At 41.3% G+C, this 25,408-nt stretch overlaps 1 protein-coding gene across 15 annotated transcripts in view; it reads left to right on the forward strand.

Moving 5' to 3' along the window:
* The window catches only part of TMEM164 (transmembrane protein 164), a 179,465-nt gene that overhangs the window by 88,448 nt on the left and 65,609 nt on the right, over positions 1-25,408 (forward strand). For 14 of the 15 annotated variants that reach the window (XR_004477878.2, XR_007474985.1, XR_007474986.1 and 11 more), the window contains one exon: positions 9,280-9,346. Coding sequence is in view for 12 of the 15 variants with exons in the window: in XM_033408832.2 (XP_033264723.1) it covers positions 9,280-9,346 (67 nt within the window). In the remaining 3 variants the exon portion in view is untranslated. Of the gene's footprint in view, positions 1-9,279; positions 9,347-21,477; positions 21,558-25,408 lie in introns of those variants that run through there. The other variant, XM_033408831.2, reaches the window with a different exon arrangement.

Consider the following 25,408-nt stretch of genomic DNA (forward strand, 5'->3'; position numbering starts at 1 on the left):
GCATGTGTCACAATGTCTAAGGCAGAGTGACATTTCATTGTATGTATATAGCATATTTTGTTTCTCCATTCACCTGTTGATGGACACTTGGGTTGCTTCCATGTTTTAGCTATTGTAAATAATGCTGCTATGAACATCAGTGTACAAATATCCCAGAGAACCCCTGCTTTCAATTCTTTTGGGTATATGCCCAGAATTGGAATTGCTGGATCATATAGTAATTCTATTTTTAATTTTTTGAAGAACTGCCATACTGTTTTACACAGCAGCTGTACCATTTTACGTTCCCACCAACAGTGTATAAGAGTTCCAATTTGTCCATATCTTTGCCAACATTTGTTGTTTTCTGTTTTTGATAGTAGTCGTTCTAATGGTGTGAGATAGTATCTTATTATGATTTTGATTTGCATTTTATTTTCTACTTTCCCTTGTGATTTCTTTTTTGATCCATTGATTGTTTAAGAATGTATTTAATTTTCACAAATTTGTGAATTTTCCCATTTTTCAGTTGACCCTTGAACAGCATGGGTTTGTACTGCATGGGTCCACTTATACACAGATTTTTTTCAATAAATACTACAATACTGTACAATCTGTGGTTGGTTAAATCTGTGAACGTGGACCTTCGGATATGGAGGGCCAACTATAGAGTTATATGCAGATATCTGCTGCTTGGGGTATTGGTGCTCCTAAACCACCCCCTGCCCGTGTTGTTCAAGGGTCAACTGTACTTCTGTTAATGATTTCTAACTTCATCCTGTTATGGTTAGAGAAGATATTTTGTGTAATATCTATCTTTTAACATCTGTTGAAGCTTAGTTTGCCACCTAACATATGGTCTATCTGGGAAATGTCCCAAATGCACTTGAGAGAATGTGAATTTTGTTGTTGTTGCGTAAAGTGTTCTCTATATGTTTGTTAGATCTAGTTGGTTTCTTGTGCTGTTCAAGCCCTCTAATTTCTTGCTTTTCTTCTGTCTGACTGTTCTATCTGTTACTGAGAGTAGAGTATTGAAGTCTCCAACAATTATTGTAGAACTGTCTATTTCTACCATCAACTTGGTCATTTTTTCTTCAGATATTTTGATGGTCTGTTATCAGGTACCAACATGTTTATAATTGTCATATCTTCTTGCTGTATTGAACCTTTTACTAGTAAATAATTTTCTTCCTTGTCTTATAAACTCTTTTTATTTGGGCAGACATTTATTTATTTATTTATTTATAAATTTTTATTTATTTTTTGGCTGTGTTGGGTCTTCGTTGCAGTACGCAGGCTTTCTCTAGTTGTGGCAAGTGGTGGCAACTCTTTGTTGCGGTGCGCGGGCTTCTCATTGCGGTGGCTTCTCTTGTTGCAGAGCATGGGCTCTAGGTGCGTGGGCTTCAATAGTTGCAGCACGCAGGCTCAGTAGTTGTGGTGTGCGGGCCCTAGAGCGTGCGGGCTTCAGTAGTTGTGGTGCGTGGGCTCTAGAGTGCAGACTTAGTAGTTGTGGCACACGGGCTTAGTTGCTCTGTGGCATGTGAGGTCTTCCCAGACCAGAGATCAAACCTGTGTCCCTTGCACTGGCAGGTGGATTGTTAACCACTGCGCCACCAGGGAAGTCCTGTAAACTCTTTTGATTGATGGTTTATTTTGTCTGATATTATTATAGCCACCTCTGCTCTCTTGGTTACCATTTGCATGGAATATCTTTTTCTATCCTTTCACTTTCAACCTACTTCTGTCTTTGGATCTAAAGTGCGTCTCTTGTAGACAGCATACAGTTGAATCATATTTTCTTTTTAATCCTTTCTGCCAATCTCTGTCTTTTGACTGGAGAGTTTAATCCATTTACATTTAAAGTTAGTACTAATAAGCAGGGGCTTCTGTCATTTTGCTATTTGTTTTCTATATGCTTTATAACCTTCTGTCACTCATTCCCTGCATTAGTGTCCTCTTTTGTGTTTAGCTGATTTTTTTTGGTAGTGTAACAATTTAATACTCTAATCATTTCTTTTTGCATATATTCTCCAACAGTTTTCTTGGTGGTTATCATGGGGATTACATTTAGCATCCTAAAGTTATAACATTTTATATTGAATTTATTAGCTTAATTTCAATAATATACAAAACTCTGCTCCTTTACGGTTTCATCCCTACCCCTTTCAGTTAGTGATGTCACAAAATTATATCTTTATACATGTATGCCTCCAAACTTAATCTATTTAAATGCATTAGTCTCTTAAATTATGTAGAAAACAAAATGTGGAATTACAAACCAAAGTTACAGTAACACTAACTTTTAGACTAATAATTGTGTTTTTAAAAATGTATTAATCTCTTAAATCATGTAGACAAAATTAGAGTTACAAACTGCTGTTACACTAGTACTAGCTTTTATAATTGCCCATGTATTTTCCTTTACTGAGATCTTTATTTCTTCATACAGCTTTGGGTTACTGTCTGGTGTTCTTTCATTTCAACCTGCAGGACTTCCTTTAGCATTTCTTGCAGGGCAGGTCAAGTCATAACAAACTCCCTCAGTTTTTGCTTTTCTGGAAATGTCTTTAATTTCTCTCTCAGTTTTGAAGGATAGCTCTGTTGGATATAGGATTCTTGGTTGACAAGCACCCCCCTCCAACACACACCTGTTTAGCACTTTGTTTTGTTTTGTTTTGTTTTGTTTTTTTCGGTACATGGGCCTCACTGTTGTGGCCTCTCCCGCTGCGGAGCACAGGCTCCAGACGCGCAGGCTCAGCAGCCGTGGCTCTGCAGCATGTGGGATCTTCCCAGACCGGGGCACGAACCCGTGTCCCCTGCATCGGCAGGCGGACTCCCAACCACTGCGCCACCAGGGAAGCCCCTGTTTAGCACTTTGAATATATATCTGCCCATTGCCCCACTGCCTTCTGGCCTCCAAATCTGATGAAAAATCAAATCAAATCAAAATCTATCCGTGTGGGTCTATTTCTGGGCTATTCTGTTTCATCGCTTGATATGTCTTTTCTTGGCCAGATTGCATTGTTTTGATTGCTATAATTTTATATAATAAGGCTTACAGTCAGGTAGTGTGATTCTTTCGTCTACCTTCTACGTTTTCAAAATTATTTTAGCTATTCTTTCTTTGCCCTTTCATATACATTGTAGAGTCAGTTTGCCTGTATCTACAAAATATCCTGCTGAGATTTTGATCAGAATTGCATTGAATCTATAGATAATTTTGGCGAGAATTGACATCTTTCTTATGATGAGCCCTTTAATCCTTGAACATGGTATGTCTTTTTATTTGTTAGATCTCTGATTTCTTTAATCACCCTTTTGCAGTTCTCAGTGTACAGATTCTGTACATATATTGTTAGATTTATACCTAAGTGTTACAGTTTTGGGGAAGATAATGTAAATAGTATATATTTTAAAAAATTTGGTTTCCAGTTTTACCCCACTATTGTGTAGAAATGTTATTGATGTTTGTGTGTTGACCTTGCAATCCTGCAGCCTTGCTAAAATCATATATTAGTTTTAGGAACTTTCCTGTTGATTCCTTGGGATTTTCTATAAATATAATAATTCTTTGCAAACAGAGATAGTATTATTTCTTCCTTTCCAATCTCTATTATTTTTGTTACCTTATTTCACTGGCTAAGACTACTGGCATGGTGTTGAATTGGAGTGCTGAGAGTGGGCACCCTCATCTTGATCCTGATGTTAATGGGGAGAGCATTCAGTATCATTAAGTATGATTTTGGGCATAGTAATTTTTAGATGTCCTTTATCAGGTTGAGGAAGTTCCCTCCTATTGCTAGTTTGTTGGTATTTTTGTTATCATAAATAGATGTTGAATTTTGACAAATGCCTTTTCTGTATCAGTTGATATGATCATATACTTTTTTATTCTTTACACAGTTAATTTGGTAGAATTCATTAATTGAATTTCAGATACTAAGCCAACCTTTCATTACCGGGACAAACCCCACTTAGTCGTAGAGTAGTGTTCCTTTTATACTGCTGCATTAGATTTGCTAACATTTTACTGAGGATTTTAGGGTCTGTGTTCATGACGGATATTAGTTTAGTTTTAGTTTTCCACCTCCTCCTCTTCTTCCTCCTCCTCCCACCTCCCCTCCCCCTGCCCCCCAGGTTTTGTATCTGGGTAATAATAGCCTCATAAAATGAGTTGAGAAGTGCTTGCTTCTGTTGTATTTTCTGGACCAGGTTGTATAAATACTTGGTAGAATTGATCACTGAAGCCATCTGAGTCTTATTCTGAAGATTTTTTTTTTACAGATTCTTTTTTTTTTTTACAGATTTTTTTTTTTACAGATTCTTTTTTTATTGAGATATACTTGACATATAACATTATATTACTTTCAGGTATATAACATAATGATTTGATATTTGTATATATTGTGAAATGATCACCACAATAAGTCTGGTTAATATCCATCACCACAGATAGTTGCATCTTTTTTTCTTATGATGAGAATTTTTAAGATATGCCCTCTTAGCAACTTTCAAATAATATGGCACAATACCTATCATCACCATGCTGTACATTACATCCCCATGACTTATTTCTTTTATAACTGGAAGTTTGTACCTTTTGACCACCTGCACCCATTTCACCCACCCCCAACCCCCTGCCCTCTGGCAACCACCAGTCTGTTCTTCGAATCTATGAGTTTGTTATTTTGTTTATTTGTTTGTTTTAGATTCTACATATAATTGAGATCATGCAGTAATTTGTCTTTCTCTTTCTGACTTACCTCACTCAGCATGATCCCCTCAAGGTCCATCCATGTTGTCACAAATGGCAAGGTTTGGACTGTGCAGGTTATCTATTTCATCTTTGGTGAGTTTTAGAGGAAATTCTCCATTTTGTTCTAAGTTCTTGAATTATGTGCATAGAAATATTCATAGTATATCCTTATTATCCTTTTAATTCCTGAGGGACTGTAGTGATATCCCTTCTTTCCTTCCTGATTTTGATAACTTTTGCATTCTCTCTTTTATCCATGTCATTCTGCCTAGTGGTTTCTCAATTATATTGCCTTTTTCAAAGGCAAGCTTTTGATTTCATTGATTTTTCTCTATTGTTTTTGTTTTTACTTTCATTGATTTCTGCTCTTTATTATTTCATTCTTTCTGCTTGCTTTGGGTTTATTTTGCTCTTCTTGTTCTTGGATTCTTAATGTGGAATCTTGGGTTACTGCTTTGAGACCATACTTTTTTCCTAATATAAGAATTTCATGTTATAAGCATCTCACCCATTTGGGCATATCGTATTTTAATTTTTGTCCAGTTCAAACTATTTTATAATTTCCTTTGAGAATTTCGTTCTATGAATTTTCCTTTCCAGGCACTCAGAGAACTTCATCTGTTCCATGTCTTTTGATTCTTGGTTATAATCAAGTGCTAAATTCAAATATGTCATTTGATGAGGGTTTTTTAATAACTTCATTTGTCATTGTGAATAATAATGTGATATTCATTTACCTTGCTTTATTAAGGATTATAATAGTTATCATGTATTGAGTGCTTACTATGTCCTAGGCACTATGTTGATCACTTTACATGGTCTTACCTCATTAAATTCTCTCAACAACTCTTTTAGTTGATACTGTTATTAGCCCCATTTTATTACTGAGGAGACAGAATCACATATATTTTTCTTTATTTTTGAAAATTTTATTATTTATTTATTTATTTGGCCATGCCGTGGGGCATGCAGGATCTTAGTTCCCTGACCAGGGATCAAACCCATGCCCCCTGCAGTGGAAGCGCAGAGTCTTAACCACTGGACCACCAGGGAAGTTTCTGAATCACATATTTTAAGTGATTTGTCCAGAGTCAACTCAGCCAGTAAATGGTAGAGCTGGGATTTGAATGTAGGTTTGATTCCAAACCAAGTTCTTAACCATTATAATACATTTCCTCTAGTTATTTTATTTCTTGGCTTCTCAATACGATTGTCAGCTTCTTGAAGGCAAATACTAGGTCTTAATTATATTGATCTCCTTTTCTCTATAGCACCAGGAACGATATTAGACACACACTAAGGGACTAATGTGTGTGGACTAAATTTAATGAAATTAACTGACCTGAAAGAGAATCAAACCCATAACACTCGCCATATTGCCCCAGGTTGTTACCAACTAAGGTAACTTAGTACAGTATCCTACACAGAAACAAAAAAAGCTGACAGAATATTTGTGACAGTGGTAATGGCCAAGTGTTCTAGCCAGCAAGAAGAAGATGTATAAGTGTGACGAACTGACCTGGAGTCCATCTCCAAGCTCTACTCTTTGGTTCTGGCCTTCAGTCTGTCCTTTTGCTCTCTCTCGATCTCCTTCTCACACTTCGAATTTTTAAAACAGTTCGACTTTCCTCCATGGTTCATGATCCCTCTCGCCTTTTAATATGAGGTTTTTAGGTGAGCTCTTCACCATTTATTTAAGAAACATGTATCTGAGTCTTACTGTATGCCATGTACTTTTTTAAGCACTTTATACATATCAACTCCTTATAATAATTCTGTGAGTTGGTACTGTTATTATTCCCATTGTACAGATGAAGGAACTCTCACTGGATTTTCTAGTGGTTCATTTTCTATTTCCAATACCCAATAGAAATCTGAGTGGCAGGCTGGAGGTGGTATAAAGCAAAAGCAAAAGCCTTTGCCTCTGATGTGGTCAGTCATTTACCTGTTGGGCTGTGCCCTGGGTCTGTAGAGGCCAGTGAAGCTGTGTAATTGGGGCAGTTTTGCCCCAGAACACACTAGGGGTTCCATCGCTCTTAGGCATGACCTTCCCTGTCCCATGGGCATCCCAGAACCTTTTTTCCTACCTGGTCTGTTGTCTGACACACACACACACACACACACACGCACGCACGCAACATGTGTAATGTTCATATCATGGATTTGAAGTGCAGGGTACAGCAGCAAAAACACGGTCTTGAAACTTGGTGAGTGTGACTTCTCCCTCTGCCACTTATTTATTATCTGTTTGATCTTGGGCAAGTCACTTAATCACTTAGTGCTTTGGTTTTCTTAGCTGTGAAATTGATACTGATTATAATAAAAACTGTGAGGATTAAATGAGATGATGCATTTGAATACTTAGTCCAGTGATTGGCACATGAAAGTGCTCAATATGTGTTAGATACTTTTTATAATTAGTGATATGCAAGACCCTTTTATATATTAAGTATAATTCACCCTTTGGCCTGTATGTAGCTTGTGGAACTGAATTTTGAGGACCCAGAACAAGGCTTATCTTTATCTAGGAATTTATTGGTTATTTTGAATCTTGATGTTGGCTTTTATCTTCTTTATCTCTGGCCTTCCATGGGCCTTTGGGATCAGCTCCATTATCCTCAAGATTTAACTTTTGTTGCCCAAATATCTCCTCGGCCTTGTGTAAATGCCAGCATTCTTTTAAGGTCAGTGGCAAAGCCTGTCACTAGAGTTCAGCTTTACCTCGACTATCAGTGAGATGTTTCCTCTCCCAGGGCGAGTGTTTCTGCTGTGGCTGTCACTTAGGAGGGTCCGGGGGCAGAGTTAGGCCAAACGTTACTTCACCCCAGCCCTGGAACGGCTGTTAATGAGCCCTGCTCCAGGCATTGAGGCTCGAGCCAGAGTTTTTAACAGTCAGTTTCTGAGAGCGTGGGGTGCCCCCTAGAAGGATGCTGTTGTGAAAGCATGGTAGTCTGGCCAACCCAGGGAGGGACATTGCATTGGTGTACCTCCAAGGAGGTGGTAAGAGAGACCCCGTAACCAAAAGGAAAGAAAATGGAGCACCTGTGACTCTCTACCTGAGGTCATATTTGCAATGGAGGAAGGGAGTCAGGCTCTGATACAAGACAGTGAGAGGGGTCTGGAGTCGGATAAACCTGGGTTTGCATTGTGGCTCTACTGTCCCCTGTGTGACACTGACAAAGTCACTTCACTTTTCTGAGCCTGGTTTCCTCATCCACAAAATGCAAACACTAATTGTACCCATCTCATAAGATTGCTGTAAAAATTCGGCGAGAGAATTTACCTAAAGCAGTTAATTTGATACTTGCCTGGAATATGTTAAGTGCACATCGTCACCCTCATCGCAGCATTGGTAACAACAAGCAGCAGAAAGAAACAAACAGCAGCCTTGGGGCTTGTGTGCTGTTCCCTTGGGGCTCCTTACAACATTTCTGTTAGTCTTAGGCACACGTCTGTGAGCGCCAAGAGAAGAGCTTAAGTTCTTCTAGGTCCCAGTCAGGGCAAAACAGAGATCCTGGTATCACGAGGCTGCTGTGAGTGTGGGTGTGAGAGAGCGCGAGAGTGAGCTTGAGGTCCAGAAGCCACGTTGACTCAGCGATGGTTGTACGTGACCCGTCAAATTAGCTTTTCTCCAGGAGGAACAGACTGTCATTCTTTGCTTCTCCCTCAGTAGTAAAGGACCACTTGCCTGGATGAAGGAAGCTGCTTAAATCCATCCCCACAGCTCACACAAGCAGAATTTGTTCCTGACTTGCTTGTTCTTGAGCCAATCAGGAACCCCCTTACAAAGGGTTCCTAGTGTGGGTTTTAACAAGTCTGGACTTGGGAAACGGTATCCCTACCCGATGCTGCAGACCCGTGGTTTTCTTGTCTCTGTCTCTTTTTTCTTTTGTGTTTTGCTTTTAAATCACAGAACCCAGTATGTAAAATAGATGAAGGAAAGTTTGGAAGGCTGCCACTTCTGCCCTCCCCACCTCCCGCAGCAGCCCCTGAAGGTGTTTCTAAGAAGGTGGGAGAGCGCATTTGCAAACGCTGCAGTTGGCTCCCTGGGTTGTATTAGCTAGCCTTTTTATGCCCAGGTCTCTGTCTGGGGAGAAGCCTTGGGCATGGCTGTGGAAATAAGCAGCCTTGCTCTAAGAAACAGGTCTCTACTGTAATAACACACTAGTGTAATAACACCTGGCTCCCGCAGTTCCCCTTTGTAATGCTGCCTGATCCGCAGCAGTTGGAGCTGAGATTGGGACTGACCGCATGTTTAGGGAGCCCAGAGCTCATTATGCAATGAAGTGTTGTAACCAAAGCGTGTTCACAAAGTGGTTGGGGGATTTTGAGGTGGCGGTGGTGCTCTTCAGAATATTTCAGTTAACGCAAAAGATGCTGCTTTTCATTTATTTATGCGTGTGTGCCAACTCCAGTGCCATTTTACACAGAGAGCCACTTGTTTACATGCTCTCCCATCTGCCATGGCATAACCTGACACAGTTTTGTCTGCCTCTGCATCAGAGTCAGGGTGTGACCTGCACTTTATCTCTTTTCCTCTCCAGGCTACAGATGCACATGTTGAATGGAGCTCTTCTTGCCCTGCTGTTTCCTGTGGTAAATACGCGGCTGGTAAGTAACCTCTTCTAGGAACATACCAGCAACATACAAAACGGTATTTGCTTGCTCATCCTTAGCTCATGTGCCCGTGTGAGTTTTAATTTTTTTAATTATTTTTATTAAAGTATAGCTGATTTACGATATTATATCAGTTTCAGGTGTACAACATAGTGATTCAATATTTTTATAGATTCATCTCCATTTAAAGTTATTATGAAATATTGGCTATATTCTCTGTGCTGTGCAGTGTGTCCTTAGAGCTTGTTTATTTTACACATAGTAGTTTCTACCCCTTCCCCCTCCGTGTAAGTTTTTAAATATCTACACATTCAATGTTGAGGTCTGATGCAGCCCTGTTTGGGTACAGTGGGGCTTGATGGGGCCGAGAGTATTGTGTGGAACTCTTAGGGCTTTAATAAGGGTTTAGGCCAGAACCAAAACGGACCAAAAAAGCCTACAGAGGCTCTTGGAAGGGTTTGGTGAAGAGAAAGGGGGCCCCGCCCATTCGACAGAGGCTTCTAGGTGTCCTAAGGGCCTCTAGTGTGGACTCGGCCACATTGGTCCAGAATAATCCGCTTTGCCAAAGGCCCCTTTGGGCAAGAACTGGATTTCTTCCCTGTTCCTCCAAACCCACAGGGCAGTCTGGCCCACACATCCCCCCAGTGGCTAGCAGGTAGAATCCCCCTGTGGCAGGTGGCTGGGTGATGAACCAGTGCAGAGGGGAAGCAGAAGCTACAGGAGTGGCTGGGCCCTGTCCTCAGACTCCCATATGTGGGACTGCAGAGGGATTAGCAGGCTGGGTTAGAAAGCTCAGGGAAAGAAATCACCTGTGAAATCCTTCCTACTGCTTTCTGTTTTCATGACTTAAATTTGCCTCATGCATTAAGATCATAGTTTAAATCTCATAATGATAACCCTTCCTCTCTGGATAGCATTTTATAGTTTACAAGGTCTTTTCCAATAACAATTGTGTAACGTAGATATTAAGCTGGGTGAGGGCAAGTATTATGGCCTCTTGTTATAGAAGAAACTGACATTCAGGGAGACACACAAATTCTAAGTGGCAGAGTTGGGAGTGGAGACTAAGCCTCAGATCCTACAACCACAGCTACACTTCACTCTCTCTGAGGATTTAGTCACTCCCTCTCCACAAATACTCATGTATACCCTTATGATGGTGATACTTTTCTAGGTGCCTATTATATATACATCAGTAGAAATTCCTCCCTTCCTCCCTCCCTCCATCCCTCCCTCCCTCCCTCCCTTCCTTCCTTCCTTCCTTCCTTCCTTCCTTCCTTCTTTCCTTCCCTCCCTCCCTCCCTTTCCCTCTCTGCCCTTCTTCCCCTCTCTAATGGCAGATTTTCTATTATATTTGTTATGACACCTAATACTTTCCAAATAAATGTCAAGCTATAGCCAGCCAGCTTATCAAGAATGTCCAAGTAACTTTCCTTAACATTGAGATTTCTTTGATGAGCTCTCTCTTAACTAGCGATTCCAGTCACTCTGGTAAATAATCTTGGTCCTCTTTTTCTAAAATGAGGCCAATAAAAGCTCACAATGGTGGCTCCATTTGCATATGTCTTGACAGTTGGCTTTGGTCTTGGTCTGGTTATTTTAAGTGGTTGGGACCACTCCTGGGTTACCCTGGCTTTCCAGACTTTTTGCTTTGCAACCCCTTATTTGAACTCAGACCTCTTGTTTGACTTAAAATAAGACACAGGAAGGTAGGCAACTCTTTAAGCCTGATGATCCAGTTAGGCAGGAAGTCAGCTTTTGACTTCTCTTTTGCCCTTCCTTCCTTCTTGGCCCTTGATCTTTTTAATCCTTTTTTTCCTAATTAGCTATAATGAGGAAACAAGGAAAGTAGAATGAACTAATTGGTGTGTATTCCAGTAACACAGACATGCATACACTCACATATATAAAGACAGAGAGTGAGGGAGTTGGAGGAAGTTGCCACAGTCAGCTAAAGGATTCGGGTCATCAGTGAATTTCCATGTGCTGTAGTACTCTGTCCTATGCCTCATTGGCACTGGGGTTTGCAGACCAGCTAGAGAATACCCAGATCCAACTTCCTCCTGGTTCTTCATCTTAGAAGCTGACACCTTAGAAGAAGGAACGTGTATTCCAATGGCCCATATTACAAGTAAGTGCTCTTTGCCTCCAGGATTTCAGAGTAGGTCTCTTTCTGGCTTCAGATGAAGTGTCTCAAGGGCGATTTCCCTTTTGTTTCTTGGAGGGAAGGAGGGGAAATGCATCACAGAACTATTATTAGATCAGCAGAGAGCTGAAAGCTTGTCTGGTCTAATCTTCTAGAGGGGGAACTTAGATGGATAAATGACTTGCCTAAAAAGCCAAGGTGGGTGCGCCTCGAACCCAGGTCTCCTGACTCAGACTTCAGAGCCCTTTTCCTGTTGTCTGATTGAAATCCAGTGTGAGTTTGAATACTAGTGAGTCAGGATGCTGGAGATGCTGCTTAGCTTCTCTCCATCTAAAAGTGTTGGGTCATAGGCTTCTTTGGTAAGTTGACGAGGACCATAGAGCCTCTTCCCAGATGCGCAGAGACAGGTTTGCATACAATTTCAGGGGGGACACAGACTGCCACCTCCTGCCCCTTTTGCCCATAAGCCCATCCATGGATCCCATGTTAAGATCCCCCCAGCCCACGCTGTCCGTAGTCCATGGCTTGGAGAATAGATGAGCTGCCTCTTTTGTGAGCTCCTTGTTATAGCCAGTGGCTTTTTGGTCTGATGGTGATGGGGTTCCTTATCTATGCCTGGGACTTTGCAAAGAATATCATCCACGCCAGGCTAAACCACCTTCTGGAAAGTGCAAGCCAAGAGGCAGGGGCGGGGGTTAAGTAGGGGGCCTGTGGAACTTGCCTGCATATTAGCTTTTCAGTTATAGCTCTTACCTTGCAAAGCTGGTGGTCTGGTCCTCAGAATGAGCCACTGGGCCCAAGCTGCATCCCCAGACCTGTGCCTTTTGCCCTGAAATGCCCATGACAGTTCCTTATAAATGTGATGTGTTCTGAGCAAGGGAGATTGGAAACAGAAAAGAAACATAAGACACTGTATCAGCCCCCTTCTCAGACCAGAGACTCTGGCCTGGCCAGTATTTATGTTTGCAGCCAGCTGTCTTCTACTAGAATAATAAGGAGAAGAAGAATAATGATTCTTTTCATCGAGCTCCTTTCTTCTTCAAGGCTCAAAGCCTCAAGTATATTATTATTTCATTATCAAAATTGCCCATTATTGTGTATCCATGTTGATCTGTTACATTAGTTCCTTTTCTCCTCCTTTACCACCCCTCCCCTTTTACCCAGTTCTTTTTCTCTGTTAGATGGTTCTCCTGAATGTTCCTAACTCTCAGACTGAGTGGAAGAGGTTAGATTTTTTTCATTACTGGGGTGACTACTCCCCATCCACAATCATTATTTCAATGTTCTTGGGATGTAACTGCCACCGGCACACCTTGTACCCGTGTGGGCTTCTGGGAAAACTTTGCTGTCACCAATGCAGATCGGCTCTCACTCTGCTGATTGGCATATTGAAACATGCTAATTGACCTAAGAAAAGTTATTTCTGTGAGTGGGAAATTGAGCTATTTTAAAAAGTTATAGTTTGGGGTTTTGGACCTGAACTACGGACAGAACGTCCCTTTGCTTAATTTTTTTTTTTTTTTGCATTTTTGAGAGTTTATTTTTGAAACAGAAAAATTGTACATTACAAATACAAGACATTTTAGGATAATTTTGAGGGCTTTTTTTTTTTTTTTTTTTAAATGGAATTCATTACAATATTGCTTCTGGTATTTTTCTATGTTTTGGTTTTTTGGCTGTGAGGCATGTGGGATCTTAGCTCTCTGACCAGGGATTGAACCAGCACCCCCTGCATTGGAAGGCGAAGTTCTAAACACTGGACCACTGGACCACCAGGGAAGTCCCGAGGGCTTTTTTTTAAGTAATGTGACCGATAAGTTAATGTAATTTTTAGCTATCTGATTTCTTTTTCTTATTTAAGCTCAAAGAAGTAAAACTATAATTCCCTTTGCTTTCTTAATAGTACTTAAAATAGAAAAAGCTTGCTTTCAAAAGAGGCCTTAGCTTTCTGAAGAATTGATTTGGGCAAAATTGCGCCTCAACCTTCTACAAACACCAGCGTGTTTCTGATCAGATGAATGCCAAGTGTGCAGGGATGCGGAAGGTGGTGAGAACGCCTGGTCTTCCACCAAATTCTAGGGCCTACCCTAGAATATGTCTAATTGCTGCCTGTACTTCAAGATTAACCTCTGAGGGTCTTACATCCTCCATGAATACAGCCCAGCCATACCAGTCAGTCCAGATTTTTATTGAGCACTTTTCTGTGTTAAGTATTGTGCCGTATGCTGCTGGAGATGCAAAAGCAACCAGAATACATTCCTGGCCTTGAAGGAACTTGCAGTTTAGTTAGAAAGATGAGGCATAAGTGCCTGAGAGGTGATGGCAATGTTAGAGTCAAAATGGTGAAAAAGGAAAATTGCAAGGCAATTCAGGCTCAATTGCTAAATTGCAGTTGTTCCGACCTCTAAGAAAATGGGAAAAGGATTAATATTAGCAGCATTTTTTGAGCACCTACCATGTGCCAGGCAATTTATGGATGTTCTTATTTAATTCTCACAAGAACCCGATTTTACCTATGAGGAAACTGAAGTTCAAAGACGCTAAATGACTTGCTCAGGGTTACATGGTTTGTAGGTACTAAAGCTAAACCCGAGGACTTTGCACTCTAATGCATTGTCTCCTGGAGAGGTCGTTGGATGCGGTGGTCCAGAAAGGCTTCATGGAGAAGTAAAGCCTGAACCAAACCTTGAAGCGCTATTAGAATGTGCATGCAAATTGCAGAGGAAGGAGGTAGTTCAACCAAAGGAATGCCGGGGCCAGAGGCATGGAGGTAGGAACCAGTAAACTCCTCACTGAGAGTCTGAAGAGCAGGATGGAGAGTCATGAACTCCAGTTCGTATATATAGACTTTGCACCTTATTTGCCGATCACCAGAAGACATCCTGTGACGCCGCTTCTGTCACATCTTCTAGCCCTTGTAGTGTTTAGATTTTATGTGTATTTCTTATCTTTTCCACCACTGCTAAGAATTCCTTGCAAGTAGATGGGACTTTGCAACCACAAAAGCTTTCACGAATACAAATATGTCACCCTAGTGTAGTTGTTAAGAGTATGGACTCAGGGATCAGATCCTGTAGGTTCATACCCTGGCTGTGCTACTCGTGTGTGTGTGTGTGTGTGTGTGTTCCTGTATGTGTGTGTAAGAGAGAGGGAGGGAGGAAGGGAACTTGGCCAAGTTACTTAACTTGAATGGGCTTCCGTGCTCTCATCTATGATATGGGGGTGCCTCCCTCCTAAAACTGTTGCAAGGATTAAATCAGTTAATATGTGTAAAGCACGCAGCAGAGCGCCTGGCGGATAGGAAGCCCTCAAGCAGCATTAGTTGTTAATTATTAGTCTTTGGTCTTCACAGAAACCCTGCGAGGTGGGTATTAGTGTTACTGCGCCAGGTTCATTTGCCTGACGCGCGGCAAGCCAAATGCTGAGATGCTGAGGTTTGCCACAGAGAAAGATGTATTCACAAGGCAGCCAAGCAAGGAGAACAGATCTCAAATCCACCTCCCGCAAGGCGAGGGGCTCAGGATATTAATGGGACAAGGAAGGAGGGTGGTCTGAGGCCTGGGGTAAAATGATTGGTGGCAAGAAGGTGAAGTAATCTGTGTTCTGTGCAAGTGTATCTGAGTTACATGCTTCTTCATGGACTGCAGGTTCAGAAAAATGGTGACCTTAGCATGATCTGAGGGTGGAGTTTTTGGCCCTCTGATATCAAAAGGTTATGCATCAGGCACTCTCAGGCCCAGTTGAGCGGTTGGCGGTCTCGACCAGTTTCAACTGGGCAAGACTAGTTCCACGTTCCTGAAAAACAACTTAACACCTCCGTAGGGGGTGGTGAAAGGAGTCTTGTGATATAATCTTTAAGCTTCATGCAGCTTGGAGGGTATACAGTTTGTAAGAATAGTTAAGGCGAGCTTGGTCGGTGAAGGCAGGTGACAGAATATTATTTATTAAGCAAGTTATGGGTTAAGGAATCTAGCTGATGACTGCGCTCGGTTTCATTAGTGTCTCCATTTTACAGATAAGCCTTAGAAAGTTTAAATAACTTGCCCAGGGACACACAGGAATGGACAGAACTGGCCTGAGAACTTCTGTCTTTCTGATACCAAACCTCATGGGCTTCCTTCCTCCTCTTTCCTAATTGATAAGATTGATTTTCAAGTCTTAAGTCAAGTCAAGTCTTCGCAGAAATTTTATACAACATCCATTAGAGATTTGGAGGATTGATTATACTTTCAAGAATTTTTTTTTTTGCAAAAATAATATACGCTCCTTGAAAAACCATTTAAACAGATGAGTATAAAGAGAAAGCCAATCTTTTAACCCCATCAACTTTCAATCCTGTCCCCCCATGGGTAAGTTGTATTAAGGGTTTGTATATGTTGCCACATTTTTCTCTTGCTCGTAAATGCAGATAAAGATGTTCACATTTCTAGGGTTGTTGGTTTGTTTGGGTCTAGGTTTCTTGCACTACTGGCATTGCACTATAAACATCTCTCCGGAGTATTTTCCTTTAACCTAACAGTAGAATCTGTAATCTCTTCAGGTATGGATGTAGCTCATTCTTTTCCAATAGCTGCTTAGCATTCCATAGTTTGGTTGGACTGTATATTCAGCCTGTTGCCAGGCTCTCAGCACTGCATCATAACTAGTGTCTTCGGGCAGGGATAGTGTCTTTTGTGGTATCTGTCCCCTGCAGGGCACCCAGCACATGGTAGGTATCCACAGAGAGTGTAAGTGAATTAGTCAGTCAACTCGAACCTCTGTCTTGCTCAGAGAAATTCCAGGGATCTTTCACACACATGTCCAGGATAAAATCTTAGGTATGAAGACAGAGGGACGATAGATGATATTTTTCCCAGGTGAATTATTTCTTAAACCACTCAAAATAATGATATTTAAAAAAAATTAATAAAATAATGACGTTTTCCTGATTACAGCTGAAGACATATTTACTGAAGAAAATTTGTGAAATACAGAAAAGTAGAAATAGAAAAATAATCACCACCAATGCAAAAGTGGTTGTTTTTCAATGTTTTAACAAGAAAAAAAAAAACACAAAGCATGAGGCTTTTGTGCCTCTGCCGTTACAATTGTATAAATGTTTTCTTTACAGAAGTAATATATTCATAATGGAAAAAAAAGAAAATACAGGAAAACACCAAAATAGAACAGAAAACATTGAGCAGTAACAACTGTTCACATTGTTTGCAGCATATTCTCAAGGTCTTCTCGTCTCTGCCTGGTTAAGAGTTAGCATAATGTAGTGGTCAAGTTGCTGGCCCTGGAGCCAGCCTGTCCTTGCTTTTGTGGCTGGCTCCTCTGCCTTTATTCATGTGACCTTGGGTAAGCTACAAACTTCTGTGGCTTCATTTTCTTAAGCTTTTAAGTTTTTTTTTTTTAACATCTTTATTGGAGCATAATTGCTTTACAATGGTCTGTTAGGTTCGGCTTTATAACGAAGTGAATCAGTTATACATACACATATGTCCCCATATCTCTTCCCTCTTGCGTCTCCCTCCCTCCCTCCCTCCCACCCTCCCTATCCCACCCCTCTAGGTGGTCACAAAGCACGGAGCTGATCTCCCTGTGCTATGCAGCTGCTTCCCACTAGCTATCTACCTTACGTTTGGTAGTGTATATATGTCCATGCCACTCTCTCACTTTGTCACAGCTTACCCTTCCCCCTCCCCATATCCTCAAGTCCGTTCTCTAGTAGGTCTGTGTCTTTATTCCTGTCTTACCCCTAGGTTCTTCATGACATTTTTTTTCTTAGATTCCATATATATCATTTTCTTATCTGTAGATTGGTGCTCAGATGAATTGAGATATGTGGGGTAAGCACTTAGCCCGGTGTCCGGCACGCAGTAAGTGTTTAGTAAGTATCAGATGCTGTCGTTGTTACTACTATTCCTAACATTATCTTAGAAATCGAGGCGTGTTCCTATTGGCATGTGCTATTTGATGTTAGCCTTCAGGGCCTTGGCCCCAGCTTCCTGGTTGGGTGATGGTGAAGTGAAGTGGGCTTTGTTTCAGAATTAGCCTTGCCGAGGGAGACTAAAATTCCCTGGCAGGATTTCTTTTCCACATTGACTAATAGCACCTTTGGTTTTTTTTTTTTTTTTGCATTTGTTTCCCAGACAGCCTGTTTGATTAGGGAACTGGCCAGCTCCCTCTCCTCCCTCGTGACAGGTGAATTAGGCCCACACCTGGTGTTTCTTCCCATTTGAATGAAACATCGAGACCTTTGGGTTTGTCAGGGACGCCCAAGCCCCCCAACCCATAGGGAAGGTGGCGGCCGTGAATGAGAATGGCAGGCAGTAGCCTCTGCCTCCGGAGCTTAATAGTTCTTTGCCTTGGTTCTATTCCTAAAAAGCAATTAGAAGGCACAGCCTCTGGCTCGTCCAACCAACACTTCTCGCTCAACCTTGAGCCACACCCCCAAGCAGTGTTTCTTTATGCAGTAAAAGCCTTAGCTAGTGGGCGAGTTCACTCTCTCCAGTCTGTGGACCAGTGGTTCTCAACCGTGGCTGTACCGTAGAATCAACAGAGCTAATTCCAAGACCAGAGCCAATTTCAAGATGTAAAGCTTTTCAAAAAGCACCCCAGGCAATTCCAGGGTGCAGCTACTGCTGACTGGGAATTGGGGCTCTGACCAAGTTCATTTCACCTCATCAAGCATCAGTTTCCCCATGTGTCAAATGGGCTTAGTGACATCTACCTCACAGATGTGTTATGGAAGAAAAGATAGCAGACAACAAAAGATAACAAAGAAGAGTTAGCAAAGAGCTTTGAACATTTAAAAGCACTCCACAAATGAATCCTTGCCTACTTCTTTCTCCCTTTAATCATTTTTTGAGGGGAGTTTAATTGAGATATAATTTACATAATACAAATTTATCCTTTTAAAGTGTACAAGTCAATGTTTAATTTTAGTCTATTACAGAGTTGTCAACCATTACCACTATTTAATTTTAGAATATTTTCATAATTCCCCAAAAAAGCATTAGTGACCTCTCTGCTCTCCCCTCCCTAGACCCTGGCAACCGCTAATCTCCTTTCTCTCTCTCAACCACTAATCTCCTGTTGTGCGCATCTCATGTAAATGGAATCACATAACATGTAGCCCTTTCTGACTGACTTATTTCACTTAGCATAAAGTTTTCAAGTGCATCCAGGTTGTAGCATGTATCAGTACTTCATTCCTTTTTATGGCTGAATAATATTCCTTTGTACAATATAGCACATTTTTAGAAGATTGGAGTATAGATGATTTACAATGTTGTGCTAGCTTCAAGTGTACAGTACAGTGCTTCAGTTTTTCAGATTCTTTTCCCTTATCGGTCATTACAAAATATCGAGTGTAGTTCCTTGTGCTATACTGTAGGTCCTGTTGGTTGTGTCACATTTTGTTTATCCATTCATGCACTGGTGGACATTTGGGTTGTTTCCACCTTTTGGCTATTGTGAATAGTGCTGCCGTCAATATTTCTGTAAATGTATCTGTTTGACTGCTTTGGGGTATATACCTAGAAGTGGAATTGCTGGGTCACACGGTAACTCCACGCTTAACCTTTTGAGGAACTGCCAAACTATTTCCCAAAGCAGCTGTCCTCCCAGCCTCCCTTTATGTCCCACGCACCTAGGACCTTGAGTAAAGTGACTGGAGACTTGAAGACAAACTGAGGGTTTATAAGTCCAAGGGGAGGGTGGTCACTTCTGAGTCCCAGTACTGCACTGGTACCAGCTGAGGAAACTTTGATGGTAGGAGCAGGCCAGAGGAGCTGAGCCAGCAAAGAAGTTTGGGGCAGGGAACATCTTAAGTCAGGAGGTTCTAAAATGCAGTGGATAGTATGTATATAATTCTATAGATCTGTAATTTTATATTAAAGAAAATGGAGACATATGTAAAAGTAGAAAAAGAAAATTATCCGAGTGCATCCATTACCCAGTTTCAACAATTATCAACTCATAGCCAATGTTTTTTTAATCAATACGCCTTATTCTACCTCAAACTGCTTCCCCCCCCCATCCTCCCACCACTCACTCTTATACCTGGATGATTTTAAGGGAAATTTCATGTAATTTTAACTATAGATATTTCATTATACATCTTTAAAATATAAGGAGATATATATATATATATATATATATATATATATATATATAATCACAATTCCATTATCATATCTATAATCGTTATCAGTAATTCCTTAATATTATCGAATACCCAGTCAGCGGAGCACAGGTTTCTAAGCCAGCCAGAACACAGTTCCAGTCTTGCTTCCACAACATCAATAGCCCTTCTCTGAGCCTGTTTCATATTGTAAAACGAGGACTATCTTAATAATTCCTAAATCTTCAATAAGGTAATGCATGTAAAGTGCTTACCACAATGCCTGATGCACAATAGTAAATCCAGTCCAGAGCCATACCTGTACTACCTGGCCCTTACCCCCCCTGGAAGCAATATTCCTCTGCCTTAATCATCCCAGGACCAGGTACCAGGCAACCAGAGACCACTCGTATCGCTTAGAGCCTGCTGTAATTATTCAAACTAAGCAGTCCTAACTTGTTACCCTGCCCTGCCTTGCCTGTCCTGCAGAAATGCAGAAACTCATAAAGGCCATGGCCTAGGCTCTCCCCTCGCTCCTGTCCCTTTGCCTCCTGACCAACACTGGTGCTTCCCCGTGTGGCTCTGCATGGCGTGGGTGCCTCCTATTTCTGACCTATGAGTATGATGAACCTTGTTTTCCTGAAAAAAGAAATAGTAAGTGCTCAATAAAGTTTAGCTAAGATTATTATTTATTAATAATGTAAAATATCTGAGTTGCTATTAAGGTACCTTTAAGAATGGTTTTGGCTTAGAATCAAGAAGCAGATTTGGGGCCTTGCCAACAGATTTTTTTTGGGGGGGGAAACCCAAACCAAAAGGTGGCTGAAAAAGCTACAGAACACTGGCATATATAGTTTATTCCCCCTGAGATTCCCGTTCATGGTGGTAGAAGCATGTGCATATTAAAGAGAGAGGCGAGCGGGCTGGGACATAGGGTGCCAGCTTTGGAACAGATTCCTTGCTCAAGAAATGAAGCCCCAAGTAACCTGGGCGGCCATGGGCTTAAAGCTCCACCTTGTGGGGACTGGTGCACGAGCTACCCTGCATCTGTGCCTGAGGTCTGGGAATGGAAGGCAGCCTCATCCTGCTGGGTTGCCCTTAGAATCATTCCCCTGCTTCTGGGGCGGGCTTGCTCTCTGCTGCCTGTTCCAGGCATCAGCTGACAGCTTTTTTAATAAAAATGGAACCCAAAGGAGGGGTGATAAGGTATCTGATTTTAACCCAAAGTGAGAGAACACCAGATGTTTCATTCTGTCTGAAGGTTCGAGGGAGGAAAAGCAATTAGCAGCTGCTACTGATTTAGCAACAGACACCTGCTAAATGAAAATCTGTAAAACCGGTCAGGCTTGGCACCAGAAGTGCATACACTGCTTCTCAGGCATTTCTGGGAATTGTAAATTATGTTGGCCCAAAGTAGGCGGGGGCGGGGAGATATAGAGGGGGGCTATAAGAAGCGGAACATGTCCATATAGACCAAGGAGTATGCTTTTTTTTAAGATGACAGCCACTTAGAAATGGCTACTTGGAGGGTGAATGGAGAGGAAGAGAAGACCATGAATCTTCCAGAAGCTGCCTGGTTCCTCCCTGCTTCTGGTCTGACTCACAGGCTGCCCTCTGTGGGGACCGTCCCATGGGAGCAAAGGTCCAGCTAACAGGAGGGTGGGGAGAATGCTGTTTCCCTCCCCCTGCTGATCCAGAGCCCACCCCTCTCCTCCTTCGAGGGCAGTGAGTCTCAAAGCAGGAGAAACCCACAACTCGCGGATTCACAGCAGCTCCCTGCCCTGTGACAGGTACAGACTGGTGGCTCCAGGAGCCACCAGGACATCTTTGGCGGGGAAAGGGGTTTATCCGTTAACTTTCTGATTTCCAGGATTCGTTTCCAAGTAGCCATGAATACCGCTCTCCACTTCCATTTCCCGAGGCACACTGAAACGCAACCAGTGGATACGGTAATTGATGAAGAGGGCTTTAGGGATGTGTGTGTGTGTGCGCATGTGTAGCCGATGACAAAGAGGGCTAATTTGTAGGTGATCTAGTGTCAGAAGAATTGGGCCACTCCCATTTGGGTATCGAACCACATTCACTGTATGTAGCTGCTGTTTTCCTGCTCTCCAAGCTAAGCCAGAAGCCAGCTGCAACTTGGGCCAAAGGGATGGGCCCTGTTCTGTTTCCAATCTTGAGCAACGGGATGGCGACTTGCTCTGCGGAGCAGAGACCAGGGGGGTTGCTGTTGGCAGACGCAGGGCCAGAGCTGTCCATTGTAAAATACGGCCTGGAACTTTATCCTGGCAGGCTGCTTTCATGTGGTTAAAGACTAAACTCTTAGTTCCAAAGGTGGAACCAGGGAAGATTCTTTTTCCTTTAACTGAGTAGGCCCTTGGGCAAGAAGAGTCGTTCCAGATGTGATTCAGTTTTACTTCGCCTGCCCTGCAATGCCAGTGCAGGAGGGAGGAAGGACCAGGGAGGCAAGGGTAGCGGGAGAGCTAGGATCCCCACTGTCCAGCCAGAACTGGGGGAGCACAGGGGCTAGACAGCATTCCCATCAGTCAGCTCCAATACGTGGAATAACTACAGCACAAATACGTGTCCTGTGACAACAGGCTGACCTAGAGGGAGATGCAGGGACCCTGTCTATGATGGCATACACGAGGTGCACTCATGGCTCTTATTGAAGCAGCCAGGGATTACTGGGCTACGTGTACAAGTCATCCAGCCATTACACTCTTGTAATAGTTCAAACTAGTTTGTGTGTCACAATTCAGATGACCTCTCAGCGCAGAATTACTTATTCTCCTTTAGAACCTAAGACCTATAGGCCTCAACTCATTGGAGGAATAATTTTGATCCCTGGTGACCAAAGGAAGCTGTCTCATCCCGAGGTGGTATTTTCTTGGAGGGTCCAGGCCTTCCATAAGGAGTTTGTTTCTCCAGGGGCCCTGCTGATGAAGGGGGTTGGGTAGAGCGTGAGCCTCCACTCGTCCCAACCTCCGGCACACAGAGGAGAGTCTGCTTCTTAGCACAGATGTGACTGCTGGATGTCACTTGGTCTGCCACCGTTTGATACAGGTTGTAAACTCCAGGTTGGAGCATTTTGTCTTTTTTTTTCCCCTTCAGTCTAGCCTTTTGGGGGGATTTATTGGATATTTTCCCTTTACTAGTTTAGAAGTTATACACACTATTTCAGTTATTGTTTTTTTTAATGTTTATCCTACCAATGTTAACATAAATACCCAGTTCTAGAGTCAGTCAGACTTTTTCTCTCAAATAATACAAGGATCTTATAACATTTTTTTGGTCATAGTTTTACTGAGTTTATTCACATAGCATGAAATTCACTCATTTAAAGTGTAGAATGTAAAGTTTTTTAGTATATTCACAGAATCGTGCAACCATCACTACAATTAACTTTTAGAACATTTTTATCAACCCCAAAAGGAAAGCGTAACTGCTTAGCTATCATCTCTCTGTCCCCTTACAGCGCTCCCCAACTCCTGCCCGCCCCCAGCCCTAAGTAACAACTGATCTAATATCTATCTCTATAGATTGGCCTGTTCTGGACATTTCCTATTAATGGAATCATAAAATATTTGTCCTTCTGTGTTTGGCTTCTTTCACTTAGCATAATGTTTGAAAAATTTTTATTGGAGCATAGTTGATTTACAGTGTTGTGTTAGTTTCAGGTGTACAGCAAAGTGAATCAGCTATACATATACATATATCCATTAGCATAATGTTTTGAAGATTCATCCATGTTGTAGCATCTATTAATATTCCGTTTCTTTATACTGGCTAATAAAATTCAATTGTATGGATATGCCATATTGTTTTTTATCCATTCACCTGTTGGTAGACATTTGGATTGTTTCCACTTTATGGCTGTTGTGAATAATGCTGCTATGAACATTGATGTGTAACTTTTTGTGTAGACATGTTTTTGTTTTTGTTCTTTTTTACTCTTGGGTCTATCCATAGGAGTGTATACGCTGAGAAATGGGGTTACAACCTGATTCTTCTGCATGTGGACCTTATAATATTTTAACTCTATTCATCACCCTCAACTTATATGCTTATGTTGTCATGTATTTTAATTCTGTATTATTTTAGCTTTTCTTTTAAAAATAATACAAGACATTATTATTTTATGAAAAAAATGTTCATTTAGATTTACCTACATAATTACCACTTTCTTTGCTCATTATTTTGTATTGTGTCTATTTGACATTAGTTTGCCTTTGCTGGAATTATATTCTTTAGAATTCCCTTTAGAGATGATCTGCTGATGACAAACCCTCTTAGTTTTTCTTTGCCTAAAAATGTTTGTATTCCTTCTTCATTCTTGAAAGATATTTTCACTGGATATAAAACTCTTCGTTCATAATTATTTTTCTCCCAGCACGGTGAAGATGTAATTTTACTATATTCTGTCTTCCACTGTTGCCTTGAAAAGTCATTGGTCAGTCTTAACTTTCACTCCTTGGAAAGTAATCTCTTTTCTTTCTGATTGGTTTTAAGATCTTCTCTTTGTCTTTGGCGTTCTGCAGTTTTACTAGGGTTTGTTTCAACGTTTATTTGTTCTGGCTTATTCTGTTTGAGAGACTGTGGGTACATGTCGTTCTTCAGGTTTCTGAACATTCTTAGCTATTATGCCTTCAGCTATTTTGTCTGTCTCCTCTTCTTCTTCTAGGACTATGTTTAGAGTTATGTTAGTTCATCTTACTCTGTCTTCCACATCTCTTAATCCTTTTTGTTCCTATCTTCCACTATGCCTTGTCTACTATGTTGCATTTTGGATAATTTCTTCAGCTCTATATTCCACTTATCTCTTTAGCTGTCTAATCAGTAACTAAACATATCAGTTAAAACTATCAATAGAGTTTTTCATTTCAATTATTTTTCCCTTTTCCAAACCTAAACATAGTCTATAACTATTCTGAGGTCCTTAAAGCTCTGTTTTTACTGGCTCTTGGCTTATTTACTTGTGTGTTTAGGTTTTGTTTTAAATATTACTGTTGTTATTGTTCTTTTATTGTACATTGCTTATTTTCTTTAAAATGTTATTTGTGGGAATTTTTTGAGTCCTGGATTTCTCTAGAGAGGATTTGTCTTTGTTCCTGCCAGGCACTTGAGGGCTACCAGTCTGGAATCGTGCTAAATAAAGCTCTCAGCCTAACATTTTTGGATTACCCAAGTAGTATCAATTTAGAGTGCAAACCCACACGAGGGCTGGCTTCTGGTTCCAGGATTTTAGTGGAACTAACTAGTTTCTTCCCCTACTACCCCAACTCATCGTTAAGATTTGAGACTGGATTTTCCTTACCATTCTAGGGGTGGGGTAATTTGTATCTGCAGTACACCTTTACACTGAAGTGTGGCTTTTTGGGGTCATAGATCTCTTTAAGTACTAACTAGCTTTTGTTATTACCAGAAATGGAAGTCCGGGTCTTGTTTCCCAGCCCTCTTATGTCTGTGTCCTTCCTGTTGGGGGCAGTCAGGAGGATGTTCTAATTCTATTCATTGGTTTGGTCATCTATCTGTTCTCAGTGCTCTCCTGAAATATCTCTATATAAGTTGATAAATACCTACTATATGTCTGTCTAGTATTGTACTAAGTTCTATGAGGTATCTGGTAGCTATTTAACCTGTCATGTAGCTAACAAAACATTAATATTAGAGGTCATGAGCCCTTGGGGCACTGATTTAAACCATCTTTTGATTTCTGAGCCCTTCTAAACCCTAGAAATCAGCATTTAGAGTGAGGTGGGTATAAGTGCATGAAGGCAGGGACCGTTTGTATCTTGTT

Source organism: Orcinus orca, chromosome X, assembly GCF_937001465.1.
Source record: "Orcinus orca chromosome X, mOrcOrc1.1, whole genome shotgun sequence".
Lineage (NCBI taxonomy): Eukaryota > Metazoa > Chordata > Mammalia > Artiodactyla > Delphinidae > Orcinus > Orcinus orca.